General features: G+C 47.1%; 1 protein-coding gene across 2 annotated transcripts in view; it reads left to right on the forward strand.

Annotated features, from left to right (window-relative positions):
- The window catches only part of RHBDD1 (rhomboid domain containing 1), a 118,858-nt gene extending 103,916 nt beyond the window's left edge, over positions 1–14,942 (forward strand). For both annotated transcript variants that reach the window (XM_021682954.2, XM_044913435.1), the window contains one exon: positions 13,501–14,942. In XM_021682954.2, the coding sequence (XP_021538629.1) occupies positions 13,501–13,595 (95 nt within the window). In that variant the 3' untranslated portion in view covers positions 13,596–14,942. The remainder of the gene's footprint in view (positions 1–13,500) is intronic.
- The last annotated feature ends 6,650 nt before the right edge of the window (positions 14,943–21,592 follow it).

Below are 21,592 nucleotides of genomic sequence, written 5' to 3' on the forward strand. Positions count from 1 at the left end.
GGCTGGGTTGGGAAGAAATGGACGAGTTCGGGAAATGTTCAGGTTAAAATGCCAGGATTTGGTGGTGTGTCCCAGAGGGGCAGCGAGGAAGAGGGAGGTGTCCAGGATGACTAGGGTCTGGGTATGTGTGACTCACTGGCTGTGGGGTGGGGACATTCCCCGGATGGGGCAGCCTGGAAAGGGGGGTCATTAGTAAAATAATAGGCACCACTTACCCTTGATTGTTTGGGGCCAGGCACTGACATCCTTTGATTCGTTCATTTCTGAGCACATCTATGCTGCACAGATAAAGAAAATCAAGGGTCAGGGAGGAGAGTAACTTGACCAAGGACACAGAACAGGGAGCAGAGGTGGTATTCAAACTCCAGTCTGTCTGGCTCCAGAAATCGTTCCCTTCCACTGTCCCCTGCCAGAGCCAGGTAAACCACCAGTGTCTGCTCCAGGTGTGACAAGGGAGCTGTGGGTTATGCAGGATGAAACGCCTAGAAGAGAAAATAAGGAAGCTGGGCGGTAAGAACAGACCTGCCTCCTGGTCCTGCATGAACTGGAAAACAATTTACCCTCTCTGGGCTTCTGTCTCCCATCTCCGAAATGAGCCGATTGGATGCCACCATCCCGAGTGACACCCCCCCCCCCCCGCTCTGAAAACCTGGGATTTTTAGGATGGTCTGGACGCATCTCACACAGAATCTCCTGCCCACACTTAATCGAATCTTCAGAGCTTCCTTCTTAAAGCCATGGACAGGCCTTCCAGGAGGAGCGTTTAATCTGGCTGTAGCACACACATAGCCCACACTTCCAAAAAGGCTCAGAAAGCAACATAATCCTTTCCTTCATTGAAATCATCCGTTTTCCAAGATAAGCCAAGTTTTAGGCTCCGAACTTGGCACTTAAAGTTCCAAAAATTTAGTCCCGAGGTCTCCCTTAATGTTCATAAAGTAAGTTTTATTTTACTAGAAATTATTAACAGACCTGTAAGAATAAGTCACTGTTTGTTGTTACTGAGTACCTCTCAAGAGCAGAGGCCATTTTAGAACCCTTTCTGAGCAGTTCTAGGTCAGTTCAAGGCAGTTCGAGCCAGGCTGTTTCAGGGGGTGAGAACAGTCTGAGAAAGCCCCCAGGTCTTCCCAAGGCTGGGAGGGGAGGGCTTGTTTATGAGAGATGCTCCTGTCACCGGGGTGTGTGTGTGTGTGTGTGTGTGTGTGTGTGTGTGTGTGTGTGTCCACATGCGCGCGCACACACACACTAATGGGGCACAAGATCAGAATGGGGTGTGTGAGCTAACCAGACCTGAAAGAACACACAAAAAGTGGCAGTTAGGCCCAGGGTTGGCCTAAATACCATCAAATGCAGAAGCAAGCATGTTTTTAAAATGACCGTCATACTTGTGGGATAGTTTATCACATCCCAGAAATCCATAAGCAGCACAGCTCAAGGTGGAGAATTTCTCGGCTCTGGGGCGCAGAGAACAAGGCTCCTGCTGGTTTGTGTCTTTCCCCCGATGGCCTCTCTCGCCCGCCTATCTCCTGGGGCTGATCCGCTGGGAAAGGCTCGAAGCTTGTGCTGTCCTCCCCTTCCCTGGTATGGATGCCTTGGTAAGAGGAGCTTACCCGTTTTCAGAGCCACCAGCCATCACCATTGAGAATTCACGGCTATCATACTTTTGACAAGGGTGCCTCATCCTTCTTTCCCTTATTTCCACCTCCTCCCTCTCCTGCCCCTTTTTTTTTCTTTAAACCATCGGGGCACAGTACTCACTGTTTCATCTGCTTGTGGCAGGGTGCAGAGCTTGTTTCCCGGGGAGGCCCTCCGCCTGCCCCCCCCCACGCCCCATGGACGTGGCCTGCTCTGTGGTGGGGTTTCTTAGAGCAATCTGACTGCAGGCAGCGTTCAGCTTTCATGAGAGCTCTAAACCACGATGTTCCCCATGGCCATCAACAGTGTCAGGGACGGTTTCCTAGGTCAGGGATTGTTTTTCAATTCTGTGTTGATATCAGTATCTCTGGACATGTGGTTATGCACTAATCAGGCCTATGGTATTTGAAAAGCAGAAATAATTGGAATTTTTAAAGTGTTTAAGATGCATTCAGCTGGGATGTACGTAATCCATCTCCTATCTTGGCCTGCTTCTGGCTACTGAATGTTCTCTAAAGTATGGTGAGCCCCAGAGCCCAGGAAAACTTCAGGAATTTCATAGAGGAAACAGGCTGAATTGTGTTCTGAAGCCTCGGGGTGTGTGGCCTCCCCTCACCTGTTCCTCACCTATGAACATCTCAGGGTTTGGGAGCTGGCTAGCGGCCCAGGCCAGAAACCAAGATCCCCAGACCTTGAAATTCCCTACCTGCCACCATTTATCTTCGTTTCTCTCGGTGCCCGCTGGCCCTCCTGTTCTGGCCGGGTCATCCTGACCCCCTCTCTGCCCAGCCCCAATGGATAGGACATCAGTTGGTTCTTTGCCCATTCACCAGACATTTGTGATGCACGCACCATGTACCAGGCATCAGGGACCCAGAGGTGAACCACTTTGTTCCGAGGACTGGGGGAGGGATGGTTGGCCAGTTTCCTCTACTCTGATGTTACGACTCATAGAATCTCCCGGGCAGTACCATAATGGTATTTGTCATATTCTTCAGGAGAGCTGGGTTACGCTGATATCTTACACATCATCCAGGATTGAGCACAAACATCCCATGAAACCAGCAGCATCTCCGGCTCATGAAAAATGTGACCAAAGACCTCCTTGTACGAAACCAGTCGCCATGCTGGTGCTGATGGTCAAGGCCAAACGACCCCCCCCCCCCGCCACCCAAAACACATTTTGGCATTCTTTTGATCCAGGTTTCTCCAGGTGGGGCCAGCAGCTCACTGTAGGTGCTTGAAGGGAAAAAATGCAGATTCCTGTGCCCCAGCACAGACATTGGCCTGGCATTTCCCAAGTTACAACCTAGAATCTGCCTCTCACCTAGCTCCTCCACATCCAGCTTTGGGACTTCCTGTTCTAGATCCAGTATCTGGCCTTTAGTGCTTCAACACGCCATGTTTCTTGCAGGACTGGGTGACAGGGAAGCGTTGGGTAGCTGTGGGGCCTGGTACCTGTGGCCACCGAGCCTAGGAGTCAGCTGTCCCAACCCCCGTGCCTCCCCAGGCCCCGCAGCCTCATTCCTCCTGACACGCAGGTACCTGCCCTGGTTGTCCAGGGCGACCTGGATTTGACCCCCGAGTGGTCGCTGTCAGCAGAGGTTTCCAACCTAGGTTCCCTTGTCCCTTTCCAAAGTTCTCCTCACACTGGCTCTCCATATTCTTTTTCTTATTCCTTGATTTCTTGGGATGAGGTTTATTTGTATTTTCATGCCCAAAGGCTAAACAGTGTTTTTCAGAAGATTGAGGTTTTTTGAGTGAAATATTGTCTAATTTTAAATGGTCTGTGATTTCAAAAATCAATGAAAACATTATTGGAAGCCTTTGCTTAAAGAGCTGGAACTTGAGCTGTCTCTGATTTGGAATTCAAGGCAGAGGGAGTGAGAAAAAAATGAAATAGGTCTCCATGTCATCCAAAATGCTTCTCTGTACCTCTGTCTGAACAGGGGCTTTGAAAGCCAGAATAAAAAACAATAGCATTGGGGACTTTGTTGTTTCTGAGTGAAGGACCTCTCCCTGAGCATGAAAGGGGGTGGACTACGCACCTGGCATCTTACCCCTTGGATCCGGGGAGCTGTGGGCCAGGCGGTTATGGACCCACCACCTCAGGCTGGGCCTCAGCCACCAGGAAGCACATCTCCGCCTCCCTCAGATCGCTGAGGGCTGCCCAGCAGCCGAGAACGCCAGACCACCAGTTACCAAGCTGCCAATTTCCAAGACCCCTTCATGGCCCCTCTGGGCCGTGGCTGGCCAGGACAGCGGCTAAGTGTCTGGGGTCATAGTCTAAGGAATTAAAAACATCCTCCAGGGAGGAACCATCGATGCTGGAGTTCTTTGCAGACTTCCAGAACTCAGAGAATACTCCGTTTATAAATCCTGGCCCTGCACACTCTGAACCACCGCATCAGGCACAGGCAAGAAGGACCCCGAAGGCCCTTCTTGATCTCGCTTCCTTCCTCCTGATATTCTGCTGGGGCGGTACGAGGAGAAAGGGCAGAAGGAAAGAGGATCGGGGGCAGGTATAAATGGAGGCTTGGGTGAAAATGTGGACTGTAAGCAGAACCGCTTTGACTAGGTTTTAAAATAAATCGTTTCTAGTATCACTGCATCCAAGATTGCCTTATTACCACAGATTGTATCTGTTTATCTTTTCTAATTTGGAGTTGGGGTGAAATAGATCATTGCAATAAAAAGCACTCTGGGATGCAAGACAGCAAGAGTAGATTCTGAGTTTAGAGCTGGTTAAAATATGTCTCCACATGCACGTCCGTACCCAGGTCTAACCCTCTGAGTGCCCCGTCAGTGCCCTCTGCTCTTGAAGAAGTCTGATGGGACCTAGAAGCTGCTAGATGCTGGCAAATAATCCCCGCGTTTCAGACCATCGAGACAATAAACAACTTCTTCATGTTCAGTGCAGCAGCTTCTGTAGAGCCCATCTGTTTCAAAATAACCCCGATTCTGCTTACGATGCGGAATGCTTTGTGGACTGGAATTTGCCCTAGTTTTCGTCAGCCGACTCCGTGTCACAGGCCTCTGGGTCCACCTGCTGGCAAGTGTAAAAACGGGACCGAAACCCGGGGTTGGAAGAGAAATCCAAGCTGTAGCTCCGTGGTTCCCCAGAGCTAGTGCAGGTCAGAATCACCTGGGAGCTCATTAGAAATACAGTGACCTGGGTTCCACGCCAAGCCGACGGAACTGGAAACTCTCAAAACAGCTGGTGCGGCGATTTGCACACTCGCATCAGTATGAGAAAAGCACAGCAGTTCAGGGACCTGCAGCCCGGGGACAAAGCCCGCTGGAGGTCCCCATGCCTGCTCCTCCCATTTTATCCTGGTAACGCTTGGTGGCGAGAGTCAATGCTTCATTCCCTCAGAACTCATCAAAAAAGTTTAAAAGTGGAGGAATCTGGCAAACACGACTGAACCAAGTGCTCAAGATTACATACATGATGTGTGATTAGTCGTGTTGATAGCGGGTACCCCAGATATGATCACGGAAAGGGTGCCTCACCTCTGTGGCCTTCTTCCTAAGAGCCATAACCCCAGTCCAGACGTGAGGAAAAACATCAGACAAACCAAACTGAGGGCCATTCCTAAAGGCTTCCTGGCCGGTACTCCCCGAGATCGTCAAGGTCATAGGAAGCAAGAAAAGATGGGAGAAGCTTCCACAGACCAGAAGAGGCTAAGGGGACATGGCCAACTAAATGTGCCATTGGATCCTAGTACGGAGAAAGAAAATTCGTGGAAAAACTGGTAATATCCAGATGAAGTCTAGAATTCAGATAATAGTCATTCACCCATCCCTGGAAATGAGTGCTTAGTTTTGACAACCATACCGTGGTGGTGGTAGATGTTAACATTAGTGGAATTGAATTGTCTGTATTATTTTTGTAACTTTTCTGCAAATCTAAAATTATTCCAAAATAAAAAGTTTACTAAAAGTTAAAATGTCAGAGCAGAGGGGCACTGAAATAGACCAGCTGAGTTGGAGGACATTGCCAAGGAGCACAGCATGGCCCATTGTGTGCTCAGCTGCCGGAGGTCACAGCCAGGCTGGCCACCGGGGGCAGGCCGGGTCCTCCAGCGTAGCGGCCCAGGCTGGGGACAACAGAGGAGGAGGCCGTGGCCCGTGTGGCCTGTTGCGCTCTCCCATCTTAGGCCAACCAGATGTCTCACTGGGAACCACACAAGTCTCGGAATCTCTGTGCAGAGGGTGAAATGTCTAGTCCAGCACCATCAAGGCACAGATGAGCACGAAGCCTGGGGAGGAGAAGTGACTTGTCCAGGGTTCTGGCGGAGTCAGGATGTAAACCTACGTCTGGTGAGGTGTGCTCATTTTCCACAGCACTTCTCAGTGATTAGATACACCTCTTACAACAGAATCCCTTGGGTGCTCATTAAAATGCAGCTTCCTAGGTTTCCTGCCAGCCCTTCTCCCACGGGTGAGCTTCTGCCCAAGAGATAAAAGGCCAGAGGGTCAGAGCTGACCCAGGGCTGAGGACCCCGGAGACTGGTGCAGATAGCCATTTGGACCTGGGGAATCCTTCATGCCTCTGAGAGTTCCTGGAGTGGGGTCCAGCAGAGAGGCAGGCTGGGTGGGTGTGCTCAACAGCTGCCCTCATTCTGAAGACCAGTCAGCACGGGCCCTGAAGCTTCTGAGAGGACTGTGGAATTCTCATTTCCCGAAGAGTGGGCCTCTTTTTTTCTAGCATTGTCCACACTCGTGTATGTATGTATGTGTTTGATCAGAACTCCTTCCTCCCTTGCAGATGGGAAGTTCTGCCTTCAGTTTCCTTTTTTCTGTTGTAAAGTGTGTTCTCAAATCTGTGTCTCAGGACAAGGCCCACGTTTGGTTTCTGTCATCCCAGGCAGACACATAGGGTCCCTCATATGTACCAGACAAGGAGAATACAGAAGTGAGAGCTAGCCTCTGTCCCCAGGGAGCACTGTGTCTGGTTTTCCAAGATTTGCGTGTGTTTGTCCAGCGAATATCCCTGGATGATTTTGAATTTAAAAAAAAAAAAAAAAATTCAGTCCCAAAGTACATGGATATTCTCAGAGAAAGTCAACCTCTTCAGTTCCCAAAATCAGCAGGTAGGATGGGTAAACTGAGATACCTCCAGATTGCTGACCAAATGGCATTTTGTTTTAGATCAAGGGAAATATGAAACATTCCAAAGCATCATTAAATGTATGTAAAAGGTGTTTGAAAACCATTGCTAGCGTCATGAAAACCCATCTTGCTCAAGTATGAAGGTGGCGATGGAATTTTCAAAGGATTTAAGACAGATGGATTTTAAAAAGAGGAAAGTCTTTTAGTATTAAAATTCACATTCATTCATTAAAAAAAAAAAAAGCAATCCAAGTGTCTGTCAATAGATGAATGGATAAAGAAGATGTGGTCTCCTATACAGTGGAGCGTTCCTCAGCCATAAAAGAAAGGATGAGATCTTGCCATTTGCACCACATGGATGAACCTAGAGGGCATGATGCTCAGTGAAATAAGTCAGAGAAAAGCAAATGCCATATGATTTTACATACATGTGGAATCTGAAAAATAAATGAATAAACAAGCAAAAAGCAGAAACAGACCCATGAATACAGAGAACAAACTGATGGTTGCCGGAGGGGAGGGACGGGGAGGATGGGATGGGCAAAATGGGTAAATGGGATTGGGAGATCCAAGCTTCCCGTTCTGGAAGGAACACATCATGGTGATAAAAGGCACAACCTAAGGAATATAGTCACTGGTATGCTAGCGTGGTGACAGATGGTTGCTTCACTGTGGTGAGCCTAGCATCATGCACAGCATTGTTGAATCGCTGTGTGGTGCACTTGAAACCGGTGTAACATTGCACGTCAACTAGACTCCAGTTAAAAAGAAAAGCCTCGTGTTCCAGTGATTGCTGACTACAGGTGGACACTCAGCCTCTCCTTCCTCCCATGCTGTTCCTCCAGCATAGTGAGGGAGAAAGTGCACCAAGAACTATTTCTGCAAGAAGTTATAAACTGTTCTCTGTTAAAAAAAAAAAAAAACAAAACAACTTGATAGGGAACTACCAAGTCTGCCCTTGAGCGCTGGGCCTGTTGCTAAATCTACATGCCTCATCAAAGGAAATCCTAATCCCAGATCCCTCCAATTACCCAAGAAAGGTTACTTCTGGCCACGAGCCCTATCTACAGCAGAAGGCAAACTTCAGATCCTGCCTCCAAGTCATGATTAAAGCAATAGTATTGTTTAGGTTTACAAAGTCTGGTTTGGGATTAAGGAAGACAACTCACACACCTCAAATCTGGAGCAGAGTAGAAAGGGATCCATCTGGGTTTGAGTCTTGACTCAGCCACTCACTGCCTGACTATGGGTCCTTGGCAAGGTACTTGAAATCTTTAAGCCTCAGTTCCTCTGTCTGTAAATAGATGAGGAAGTTCTTACTTGGAGGGGTAAGTAGAGTAAAAACCACATAGAGCAATATGGATCACAAAACAAAATGAAGCCACTCACAAAGGTTGCATATTATATGAACCCATTTAGGCGCAAAAATAGACCAAGGAATCCACACCGTTGGAAATCAGGATAGTGGGTATTGTTGAGTGTGGAGCCGTGACTAGAAGGGTACACGTAGAGGTTTGTGAATGCTGGAAATGTTCTGTATCTTGATCTGGATATTGGTACCACATGTTGAGTTCATGAAAATTAATTAAGCTGTGCACTTGTTTAAAAGTAGAGAGACTAAGTGAGCATGTAGCAGTGGTCCAGCAGACATCCCTTGTCTCTGGAACTTTCTCTTTGTTCCAGAGGTCAGACCATACATTGTTCATACTGCAAGAAAACAGACACAGTAGACCCAATATTTTAGGTTACTTGAATTGCTAACTGGGTAATACTCTATTTATTTTAAGTTCATTGTAGCCATAAAGATTTCCCAAATTAACTGACTTGAGATCAGAGAGAAAAGGACAACAGGTAATGTTGTAGCAACTGAGTGGGTCTCCATTTCAAAGCTTCTCCTTTTGAGATTCCAGGTACTATTTCAGAACAAAGAAATATCCCCACTGTGGCTGACTTGATTGGTTGAGGAGTAGAAATGGGATTATTTTCTCTCTCAGGTCACTTCTAAATGTTACCTTTCCTGTAAACTGTAACAAAGCTTCCCTTTGTATGGAGTTAGGAGGTTTTAGGTGAATTTCAAACTCCTTTTAAAGAGATAGATGGATAGAGAGATGTTACAATTAGTGACTCAAAAGTAAAGTGGTCTTATGTCCTTAAATATCTCCCCTTTTCAAAGAATGTCTTGCCAAATTGTTGGACTTGGAATTTCTTCCACCTTTTTGGTCTTTGTCAGTTAATGACTTAGCAACCATCCTTTCAGAAGGCATTTTGGGAGCTTTGTAATTCATGGAATTCTAATAAAGTAACCTTCTTAAAAGAGAGAATGTGGGTCCCATGCTTCTGCCCTCATTTGACAGTAGAAATCCCTGAGAACACTGGTGATTTATTTAGAGGTTTCCTGGTTAAAAAAAAAAAAAGTGATTGCCTCTTTAGCTTCCTAATACAAGGGAATGATATGCCATCCTGTGACTCACATCAGTATGATTTCACTGAATGGTATAGAGTGCTCATCAGATCATGGGCAAGGTCTGTGAATACCAGCAAATTAAACATCTCTATTTACAGGGCTGGCGGACAGGAGGGAAAATGGCTATCAACTCTTGGTGCTCTTTTTAGCAATTCTTATCTGGATGAAATTGCTTCTCCTCCCTTTGATGTAAAATGCAGAGGTTACTGCATTATACATAAGGGTAGAGAACTGAAAATTTTTCCATCAAGAGCCACGAATCAGTAAATCTTATGATCGCACTTCTGGTGCTATAATTGAGCTAAATCGTCTTAAAATGGGCACTGTTCCTGAGGTTCTTTGAAGCATGCTCACCGTTTCTTTGAGTTACATTGAGGACTGACCTCCATTTACAGGGACGCGGAGGCAAGGCTCATAAATACTAATATTCTGTACCAGGTTCACCGGAGCAGGGCTGTCTCAGCCAGGCCTGTAAATGTTCAGTGCATGCTTTAACTCGGCAGAGAGAAGGAGGTCTTGGCTGGGCCACCAGCTTTCCCAGTGACTGCAAGGCTCCTCCGTGTTACAAAAGCTGCTGCGAATGGGAGGCTATTCATCATTACCTTTTGTCGGTATCTGTTTCTTAGAAAGCAAATCTTCAGTAAGCAGCAGCTCCACATTTTGTACGAAACCCTGCCAAATGGGCTTCAGACAGAATTGGGCTCTGTCTTCTGAGCAGTTACTGTTTTTGTCATTTTATTTTGTATCTTCTACCAAGTTAGTTCACGATGCTAACGAGTAGACATCTGACACATGATTCATGATGATGTTAGAGATGAAAAATGATAACATCCAGCCCTCATCAGGCACTCACTGCATGCCTGGCGCTCAGCTAAGCATTTCATGAGCAACATTTCTCTTCTTGCCTCTCAACAATCCAGGGAAGGAATTCCTCTTTAGTCCTTTTTTATAGATAGGGAAACTAAGACCAAATGTAGGTAACCAGCTTGCTTCAGGATGTGCAGTTAAAAGTAGAGGGGTTGGGATTTAGTCCCAGGTGATCGGACCACACCGTGCTGAGAGGGACCCAGCAGTCACCTTGCTGCGCAGCCTCCCCTCACACATGAGCCCCCCCCCCCCCCCAAGAAGCTGCAGAACAGAGACTTGCCTGGGCTCTACCCTCTGGTTCCAGGTAGGGCTGGAAGCATTGCCTGATGCCCTCCCAGCACCTTTCCCATGACGTCCCCGGGGAGCGGATTGCGTCTCCTCCTACACCCAGCAGAGGCCTGTCCACATCTTTTCCAAGTGCTTAATAAATGTAAGTACATATCAAAACCACTTCTAAGACCCTTTGAGAAATGCCTGCAGAGGATCCTGGAGGCTGCGGAGGGAAGTGATAGATCATGTGACACAACTGAAAACTATAGAAACAGAAGCGCATTTAAAAGTGAGTGAATAGCAGGGGATTGGAAGACAGAGCTTAGCTGAGACTTGAATGGGACAGCAGAGGTCTCGTCCCCAGGGTGGCACTGACCAAAAGTACTGACGTGACAAATGGTGTCATCTTTCATGACTGACATCAAATGTGTTACTGTCTCCAAAACAGCAAAGATTAATTTACACTTGAGAACTTTCCAAAAAAATTAAGCACTGGGATTAAGGACAGTGTAGTGTTCAGAGCCTGAAATGAAGCAAATAAGGCATTCTTCAGAGAGTGGGGTGGCTTTGATGATACCAGAAACACTGAGTTTGAAGGATTTTAAATACCCACAACATCAGGCCTGATTACAAATCAGGTGTTGTTGTTGTGTTACTGTTAGAACCAGGGCCCTCTGCTGGTTCTGGAAAGCCAGGAACTTAAGGGGACCCATGTGGGAACGTTGTAGTCGTGTCTGTGATGACAGCAGAGTCCTGCCGAGTTGACAGCTTTCGGCTGGATCTCCTCTTTCCAGATCGCATGAGCTCTGCACATACCCGTCTAGGTTTGGGCAGTTGCGCACGGGATGGCAAAATGCCAGAGGTGATGACAACGATGTGGGGTCGTGGGGACAGTGGGTGGGAGCCCCAGGTGCAAGATTTGGCTGCCGCTTGGGCTGGCTTCATGACCTCATGTATGTCCCTAACGCTCTCTTAGCCTCCGCTCCCTCGTCTGTAAACTTGGGATCACAAAATTGGGAGTGCGAGCTGACTGACCTAGGGCACCTTAAAAGGGCTCTGTGAGCAAAAGAGTGATCATTGCTCCTTGATGTGGTTATTGGCTTCAATACGTGGCACTTCCCTTGGCTCAGCCCCATTCTCCCCAAATGCCCTGTGAGCGGGTCCGAAGTGCATGTGTGCGGGCTGCTCATTTTGAGAGCTGGACCCCAGGAGCCTTCACAGTCCGCAGCTCTAAGTCCCTCCCTCCATGGAAATGTTCATCCTCGGGCTTTCTCTTGCAACACTGTGATTCACTTTGGGAGTCTGAGTGCTCCTGCAGCTTCCACGGGCTTGTGGCCCGTAGCCCAGACTCAACATGCCACATCGAGCTTGCCTCTGGCTCTGCCCACAGCTCTCCCTCCCAACACAGGGCTCGATCTCACCACCCTGAGATCACAACCTGAGCCAAAATCAAGAGTTCAGATGCTTAAGCGATTGAGCCACCCAGGTGCCCCTTTCTGTAATTTCAAGGCATTTGCCTCTTTGTTAAAAGAGAAATTCCTTTTTAAATATATACAGTCAAAACTGTATCCAGTTAAACTTCAGTCTTAATAGTATTCATAAACTCTTTATGGTGAAAGTCTTATAAGCCCGTTCTATGTTTGAATGTCATCTTTAATGAAGGTTGATGAATCGACATAGGTTACACTGTCCCAAAAACTCTTGGAGGAGAGTGTAGCCAGCAGGAGTGAGCATGGGGCCAGGCCTGCCCAGCTCATGTGTGGGTTCCTGGGCCGGAAAGGCTGCAGGGTTTCTGGGGGGTACTTCTCCCATGGTCTCCAAAAGAAAGGAGAACCAAACAAGGGTAAGTGTTAGGGAAGCAACAGAATGAAAGCAGGGTTACCTTTTGCCTGCCTTTTAAAAAATTTCTTGTCTTCTGACCTCTGAAGTTCCAGTGGTGGACTGAGCAGACTGATTTTTTTATCAATTTTTTTTTATCCATTGTAACTGACATACAACATCGTGTAAACATAAGGCATGTACGTGCTGGTTTAATACATTTGTACATTGCGGTATGATTACTACAGGGGTGTCAACCAGGACTTGTACATGTCACATACTTACCAGCTCCTTTTTTGTGTTGAAAACAGTTGATCTAGTCTCCTAGCAACCTCAGAGTTTGTAATACCGTATTCTTGACTGTAATCACAGTGTTGTGCATTAGATCTCCAGATCTTATCTACGAGTTACAAGTTTGTGCCCTTAAACAGAAGCTCCCCAACACCTCCTCCCACAGCCCCGGGGAGCTGCCATTCCACTCTCTGCTTTCCCATGCTCGGTTTTTCCAGTTCCACGTGTAGGTGACGTCCTACGGTGTTTGTCTTCCTTTGGGAGAAGGCTGACTTAGTTTCCTGGGCTTTCTCTAACATTTTTTTCACCATAGTGTTTCTTAACAATCATCCTATCAAAACCTATGACCTGGGAACGTCTTTGAAAAGGCACTGCTCTTGGAGAATGAGCAGAAAACCCTTTCCAGGAATGGTGTCCATGGTCCTTCATGTGATTTTCAGATGTTACGCCTGCATTTTTGTCTGCCTGCCCAGATATTGGTCATCACAGTAACAGAGCCGCCGCTCTGTGGCCCCTGGTATTCTGTGGTGCGTGTGTGCTTCAAGCACACGTGATTGTGTCTGGCTGGGCTGGGCGTGGGGGGCTGCAGGAGGCCGCGGGGCAGAGGGAGGAAAAGGGAGGACCTGGGGCTGAGGAAGAGACACCAAACTGTATACTTGGTGGGGAAGTTAGAAACAGCAACGAGTTACTTCTGGGCATAAATAAATAAGCCCTGGGGACCTTGTAGACATTAGATGATGTCAATTACAAAGCATGATGGAAAAAAAAATAAAAGTGGGGAGTTTTGTCAAGAATCTTCGAAATGAGTGGATTAGATTCGTAGACTGGACCACACCAAAAATATTTACTTGATGTTGAAATTGAGTATTGACAGCAGAGGTTGAAATATGTTTGTTATGTTTCTGCTTCGTGCTAAAATAAAGACACCCAAGCCATCAGTCTTTCTTCCCCCTTGAAATCCTTGGAAACAGTGCCCTGTAAATGCCAGAACAATGGATGAGCAGCGCTTGACGTTTTTCCCCTGTGCTTTCTCCCGACAGGAACCAGCCAGCCGAGCCCCCCGCCCTACGGGTTCCATCTCTCAGCAGAAGAAGAAATGAGAAGGCAGCGGCTGCGCAGATTTGACCACCAGTGAGGGGTCCAGTTGCGGGATTACTGCCCACGTGGTTCGTCCCCCGAGCCCTGACTCTGCACCGAAGCCGAGTGCAGCCTGCTCTGCCGTCGGCTTCGGCCCGCCGTCCCATGGCCCCCGTGGGTCTCCGCGCACGGCCACTTTGACTTGCCTTGAAACCAGCCTTCTGGGTGCAGTTCACAGCTGTCGGGGAGTGGCCCTTCTCCTGCCCGCCCCCCCCCGCCGTCCGCCCCACACGCCGAAGGGCGGTTCCACCTCGCAGGCACCAGCCTCCTCCACACACCTCTCTCCTGATGCTCACTCCGCGGCGCCCCTGCCTCGTTCGGTCCACAAAGACCGTGACTTTCACCAGCCTGGAAGATCAGCGCCCCCGACCCCCGCCGTGCCCGGCGCGCCCCGGCTCGCTGGCAGGAAGTGAGAAGCCGTCCCTGGGCCTCCTGACACGCTGCCCTGGTGACCTCCCGGGAACACAAGGTGGCCACCGTAACAGGACGTTTTGTGGTCACCCCTGCCCAGGCGCCCCGGCTCCTGCGCCCCTACGTCTGGGTGGCGCTCACCGCGTCCTCTCTCCGTTCGTACGTGGCCCTGCCTTTACGGTTTGGCTGAAAAAGCTTGGGTAAGATCTCAGGTGGGGAGGCCACCCACACACTCCGTTAGAAGCCAGGTGGCACCGACATTTGGGGCTCGCACCAGCCCCTCCGGTGACAGGACGGGTTCCCAGAACTGTGACATGTGTTAGTGAAGCAGCCAGCAGGTCCGACGGGCAGAGGAAAGCAGACTCGTCTGGTGCGCTGGTCACTGAGAAATCCCTCCGGAGGAGGTATTTTTTCCTCATAAAAAGTGCCTTTTAAATGGCCACGGTAACAGCCACTTGTCTTGTCCAGGCCCAGGACCCCTGCAGCATCAGCCCACAGGCCGTCCAGGTCACTCCTGGCGCTTGGGTTCCATGAATAAAAAGACAAAGTCCGATATCTCTGCTGTCTTACTGTCACTGAGATACTTGTGTTTAAAGAGCACTGGAAGCAGAAAAGGATCCTCCTATTTTCATTTATATTCCTAGCATTTATATCTAGTTTTCTGATAATGAAAGTAATATATATGCCTTCTATATGCACAAAGCAAACACCTGAAGGAATTATGCCCATACGTTAACTAAAGTTATCTTTGGGGGTAGAGCACATAGGATTTTGCTTTCTGGTTTTTTACAGTTTTATATTGCAGTCTTTTTCAAATGTGTGTATTTGTATGTATGTGTATTGCATTTGCAATCAGGACAACTGATTTATGTAACAATAAAGCAAGAACTATATAATCAGGAAAATACACTTAATAAGTACTATGTCGGCACTGAGAAGATTCACAATATAAAAAGTACAAATAAATACATGTACAGTATTAAAATCAGCTGTATTCTCACCATTTGTAGGTACCCAGGGTTAACATTTTGGGGGCACGACTTTCTCATCTTTGTACACATTTGACAAACTTGGAGCATACCAGCCATGCGGTTTCGTATGCACTTTCTCATCTGAATTGATCTGGGAGAGGCTCTGACACCTGCATCCAGAGGAGCTAAGAAAACCCTCAGGTCCTGGGGCCCGTTCTGACCTGGACAGGGATACCTGAGCTCCGAGGGTTCATTTATAATCGATGTGAAGCTACACGCAGCTTGTTTGTAATAATGAGTCGTGTCTGTGAGTCTGGTTGCCTTAAACAGGTTAAAATGTTCAAGTTAAATGTCATTTCTCTCACTCCCAAACTCTCCGGATTTCTCTCCCAGTTCCCCCAGTTCTTACACTGTCTTCTCTGATGTCTTGCCCTGTTACTATTTGTGCACAGCTACACAAAAGCGTGACTTCTGCCCGGGGAGCGTGGACTGCGAATGGCTCAGGGACAAGGACTGTGTCTTATCTTGCTGCACTGTCCCTCTCTCCCCTGCCACCAGGAGCCCTGGCTCCTGGGACGCACTCCCTGAATGTTTTCCCAAACTGTTCTTTTTATGACATTCAAGTCCAACCTCTGTATCTGGAAGTATTTTTCTTAACGGCTGTTGAGTCCGGTAGTAATAGCTCCTTGCTCCGTTCCTAAACAAATAGATGCAAAGACACCGGAATTGGATTTTGAATGGTATAAGTAATATAACCTTCTTTATTTATGGAGTGGAACATCACTCAACTTCAGAGATGTGGGAAAGGTGGTCTTAGTTACAAATACAAACCAAATATCTCAGCGCAACAACGAAGGTGTTCTGGAAATCATTATAATTACTTTGTTGCTGATAGACTGGCCTGTGACCAATGCTTATTAATTTCAAGTGTCCATCTTATTTTTTTTTTCCTGCAATAAGGAATCCCCACAGTTTGTGTCAACGAACTGGAATTGGGCGGAGGAAGACGAACAAAAGCAAGTGTATTAGACGAATTACCTCTAAGAGAGAATAAGCATTTCGGGCTCTTTTTAAAATTTGGTTGGTAGTTTGGTTAATAGCAAGTTCCTGACTGTCTATTAAGCATCCAGTCGCCATACTTTGGTTCTGATCAGCCCCCTTAGGAGACCTCTCAATTCAGAATCTTTCTGAAGCTGAGGGAACGGTTACAGTGGCTTGTAATGATCTTGAGTGCACTGCCTGTGATTCCAAAGTCCTCCATTGCTAGCTCGGGCGCCTTCATTCCTTTGAGCCGTGTGCTGCCGAGGCATGGGCCTGCAGTGAGTGGCAGGGTTTGGTAGGAGCAGGGCCAGCCTACGTATCTAACACCCGTTCTGCCACTGCGGGAGCGGGTATAGAAGAGATGAGACCCGCCACCCAGAACAGCCCGTAAGACAGGGTGTGGCAGCCCTGGCCTCCTCGTTCCCAGGCTTTGTGCCTCTTGAGAGGTTCAGTATTCAGTAAAGAATTATATTCAGTTGGTCATTTTTATCAAACCTTGTATATACAGCTCTTCCTTTCTCTTCCTATGAGGTATTGCAATCCTTTCTTGGTTTTTTGGTTTTTGTTTTTGTTTTTGCCCCACTCTTGTATCTTAGAACCACAGACTCTCTACTTAAAGGACCTTAACATGTCCCAATTCATTGCTCTACTCGATACTTAAAATACCTCTTCACTCAGCTCTACCAGCTCTGCTAGCTCATCTTCCAAAATTGACCCTTGTGCTGAGCACTCATCTCCATACCCTTTATTGTCTCTTTTGGGCAAAGCACGAAGATCAAACTCAACAGCCAAGCTTTAGACCTCATTCCCAGTTATCCGTAACAGAGTCTGCACTTCTACTCACGGGTCTCCCCGTCTAAGGCATGAGCTTTCCTGACCCTGTGACTTAACTGTGACGTGCTTTGACGTGGGACAGTCTTTTCCTCTCTCTCAGCCCATCCAGACCTTCCCATCCTGCCCCCAGATACCACAGCCCAGAATGATCTACTGCTCTTGTTGGCTGCTGGTCATAGTTTCCACAGCCTCTTGGAACTGCTAGGTATCCTGCAGTGAGAGAATTTTTCTCTCTAGATTGTAAGCTTCATGAGGGCAGGGACCATGGCCGTTTCTGTGTATCTCCTCACAGTACCTCGAGCAATGCTCTGTCTGGAATTCAGAACCAATAAATGCCTGTAGATTGAAACAGAAATTCATTGATACCATCAACAGTGGCACATATAAAAAGATATGCATGTTGCTAATTGATACTGTTGTGGTTTTTTGGTGTTTTCTTGAATCCCATCAAGGAAGGAATAACTTGAAGGAGAGGATTTGCCCCTAGAAAGAATTTCAGGCTTTTCCCAGGCTTCGTAAGATAGCTCGCTTACTGATCAGAAGGTGGGGAGGGATCACCACCCTCATGAGTCTGTCTGAAGACACACCCCACGTCACGGCACAACATTCAAGATCCCAGTACATCCAAAAAACGTCACTGAGCCCTCTGTGTGTGTACCAACAAATCGGGTCATTATACTTTGCAGGAATGCTTTTGATGTGTCCATATTAACCTTTTTTCTTTCTATTGTAGTTAGGGGGAGGGGAGAGTGATCTTGACATCTTGTTCAGATGACAGAAATGAACTGGCCGATTTGAACGTGTGATTTATGCTTTATCAGCAAAAACTAGAACATGGCCAGTAGAAATCATTAAATTTGGTAGTAATACATATTGGTGCTTGGGAAGAGACTGGGATGATCAATAGTATCGTGTGGCTTAAGAGGCTCTTGGTATCTGGGGCACACACAAGCAGAACCCAAGAAACAGCACCCCACCGCATGGCTCCCTGTAAACACAACTGATGCAGGTCCCTTTCCTAAACATTGGAACAAGCTGTTCACCCACTGGCCGAGCTTCCTGCCAGGAAGTGGCGAAGTTGTTTCTCTCAATTTATTCCCTCCTGAATACCCAGTGTAGTGTCTGGAGGCGAGTGTTAAAAGCAAGAACAAATCAAAGTATGTGACTTCATAGATTCTTGGTATTTATTTGAGGTCCTTAAAAGTTATTGTCTGACTTTAACCTTGAGCTGTGGTCTCTTTGTAAGATCCCCCCCCCATCAATAATTTAAAAATATCCTGCACGTCCTTAGTAGTAGCAGATGATTCTTAAGACAACTGAACAAGGTCTTGAGAATCTCATTAAAGAATAACACCAGGGCCAACTTTCCGGCTATTCAGACTGTGGGCCCTGGGCCAGCACATCCAGCAGCACCTAGAACTCCCTAGAAATTCTGACTCCTGTTGCCAGACCAAATGAATCATAATCTGCATTTTAATAGGTCCCACGTGTGCATGAGTGGATAAAGACGATGTGGTATACATTTACAACGGGATATTATTCAGCCATGAGAAAGGAGCAAATCCTGCCATTTGTGACAACAAGGATGGACATTATGCTAAGTGAAATAAGACAAATACTCCATGATCTCTTTTATGTGTGGAATCTTAGAAAAAGAAAAAAAAATCCAACCCAGAAACAGAATAGAATGGCGGTTACCAGGGGGTGGGGAGAATGGGAAGATGATGACAGAAGCTTTCAGTTACAAGATGAATGACTTCTGGGTATCTTAACAGCACGGTGACTGTAGTTAATAACACTGTATTGTATACTTGAAATTTGCTAAGAAAGTGGGTCTTAATGGTTCTCATCCCCAGGGAAAAATAATGAGACTATGGAGGTAGAAGGGGGGGGGGGGGGAGAAAAAAAAAACTGGTCTCAAGTAGTTTATAGGCACCAAAATCCTTCTCAAATTTCAGTGTGCACAAATGCATTTGAAGATGATCATCGGGGGGGCGCGCCTGGGTGGCTCAGTCGGCGAAGCGTCAGACTCCTGGTTTCGGCTCAGGTCATGATCTCAGGGTCGTGGGATCGAGCCCGTGCCGGGCTCTGTGCTCAGTGTGGAGTCTGCTTGTCCCTCCCCTGCTCCTCCCCCCCCCCATTCTCTCCTAAATAAATAAAACCTTTAAAAAGCGAGAGAGATGATCATCCGTTATCTGCTAGGATTGTGACAACCATCCTGTCCGAGAACCAGGCACCCTGTTTTCAACTGGGATCCTGAGGCTCCAAGGGGTGAGGTGAGGGACCCCGGAGTCAGCAGCCAGTACCTGGCAACACCCCCTGCTGTTTCTGTTGTGTGGAGCAGGAAAGAGAGGGCTTGGTCTCAGCAGAAGGGAGCCCGAGGGGAAGAACTTACTTGCAGCCACATACCACCTCCCTCTTGCACGCAAGGTACCAATCAGAAGTACTTGTGCGCAGAGCTGTGGGGTCCGAACCGGACCGCCCTGATGTACTCTAGATGTGCAAGGTGCTGGTTACTCCTGGTTTATTGTGAGAGCAGCATAAACGGTGGATCCAGCCTGCACACGTGCTCACAGGTTGGTGATCCCCGGGTATTGTGTGTATCGCAAAGCAGAGGGGCTACTTGGCGACCAAAGCTTTTTATTCATTTTTAAAATTGTCTTACTTTTAAGAGTAAACAGATGAAAAAGAGATGAAAAGATTACTGGTTGAGATGAAAATGATTACTGGTTGAGAATTGCACAGTTAGCTGATAAAATTATAAAGCCTAGGTATTTTATCATTGAGGGTGCAAGCCCAGAATAATGTGTCACAGAAAGTGCCTTGCTGGCAAACAGGAGAATGAAAACAGCTAAGTTGGCTGGTGCCACAGCGACCGAGCCTCCAGGGAAGGACCTCCAGATACTTATTTCTCCAACTCAGAGAAGTTCTCCTGAATGGCTGAACTGGAATGGACATCCAGGGGCTCCGGAGGCCTGGCCAGTTTTCAGCAGACCCTGAGATACAGTGGGCCTTTCGGGCTCCCCCCAGATCACTCTGCCCTCATTGGTTCCCCCCACCTCCCTCCCTCCAAGGACAGTTGAAGACCGTCTCCACATCGAGCTGGGCAGACTGCCTAAGGACTGGGACTTTCCAGTGATAGCAACAGTTCACAGTGACATCTACATGAGACCCTTCATTTACTAGCCAACCTACAAAGGGGGAAGCTTCTGGGAGGTGATGGTTTAACAGGTAAGAGCACAATCTTTAGTGACAGACCAGGGTTCATGTTCCCCTGGGTGCTGACTGTGACCTTGAGCAAGTTACTTATTCTCCCTAAACTTCAGTCTTCTTGTCTGTAAAATAGGATCGTTGGGACGTTGCGGGGAGCACATACAACAGGGTCAATACAGTTCCTGTCATTTAGCAGGTGCTCAAGAAATGCTAAATACTGTTCTTTCTCCATGAAAAGTTATTGACTATCAATGCCTAACCCCTAACTTCCAGTTACTATGGTTATCAGTGACAGTACCTTCCATTTTTTTCTCTTTGTAGTTGTATCTCTAACTTTTAATCCTCAGGACAACCCTGTGAAGCAGGTGGTCTCATTCTCCTTCAACTAGTAGGACAACTGAGGTCCGCAGGGTCTGAGCCCCCGGGCTACTACCCACACAACTCAGACCCTTTGGCCCTGAGACCTGGTTCCTTGTCCATGACCCTCCCCGTCACTGTGTGCAGCAAACACTTCCCAGAGCCTCCGAATCCTATCCTTTCCTCAAAGGGGGCACTTCCTACACTCTGCCCATGCTCTTCCCCCCTACAGTCTATACCTTGACCATGTAACCCATTCTCCCCACTAAGCCAGCTCCAAAACGAGCCACAGTAGGAGTGAGGTACATCAGAAAGTAAACTGACTCTAGCTTGAAAGAAAATAAATGCACCAGATAAAACAGCTGTTTTTGGAGGTCATCACAGAATTTTATATATAATGAACAATATTATAACTTATAATACAACCAAGATTTAGGTGACAATAGCAGACCAGGTATCTTGCAAGTGTTACATGGTTAAAAATCTTTATACTTTACAACCATAGGTTAGAGAGAGGGATGCAATTTATTGGACACATCTCACATTTTTTCCTATGAACCATTAAATATTTAAGCACCATAAAATTCAAGCATTTCACATGGATGTGGCAGCCAGCCTTGGCGGTTTAAAATGCATTATGCAGAGTCTCTGGCAGATAATAACAGTGACAACTGCAGAGTACTGATTTTTAATGTCAATTGTTTTGTCCCCTGCAGAACTTCCTGATAATGTCCCTGTAGGAAATTGTGATTTTGTGTGTGCATGGAGGGGGGGGGGGGCAGGTTACAGTAACTTTGAGAATTGAAATAAAATAACATTCCCAAAGACACGAAGAATTGCCAGGTATAATAATTCTAATCAGTAATTTATATGCCCTGTAAGAATCATAATATAATTCAACTACGGAGAAAAACCCAAGAAATGTTTTTTCATATTAAATTGTTTTAAATAGAAGATGTGACCAGAATAAATGCACAATGATTGTTATGTGCTAGACGTATAATCTAACTTAATTTTCGATATAAGAGTAGGTGTTACGTCCCATTTTATAAATGAGGAAAATGGGGTTCAGAGAGTAGGTGTAACTCACCCCGGGTGACACAGCGGGGAAGTGACAGAGCCAGCTTCAAACCAACTCCAAAGTCCACATTTTCCCACTATTCCTGCA

Source organism: Neomonachus schauinslandi, chromosome 3 (assembly GCF_002201575.2).
Source record: "Neomonachus schauinslandi chromosome 3, ASM220157v2, whole genome shotgun sequence".
Classification (NCBI taxonomy): Eukaryota; Metazoa; Chordata; class Mammalia; order Carnivora; family Phocidae; genus Neomonachus; species Neomonachus schauinslandi.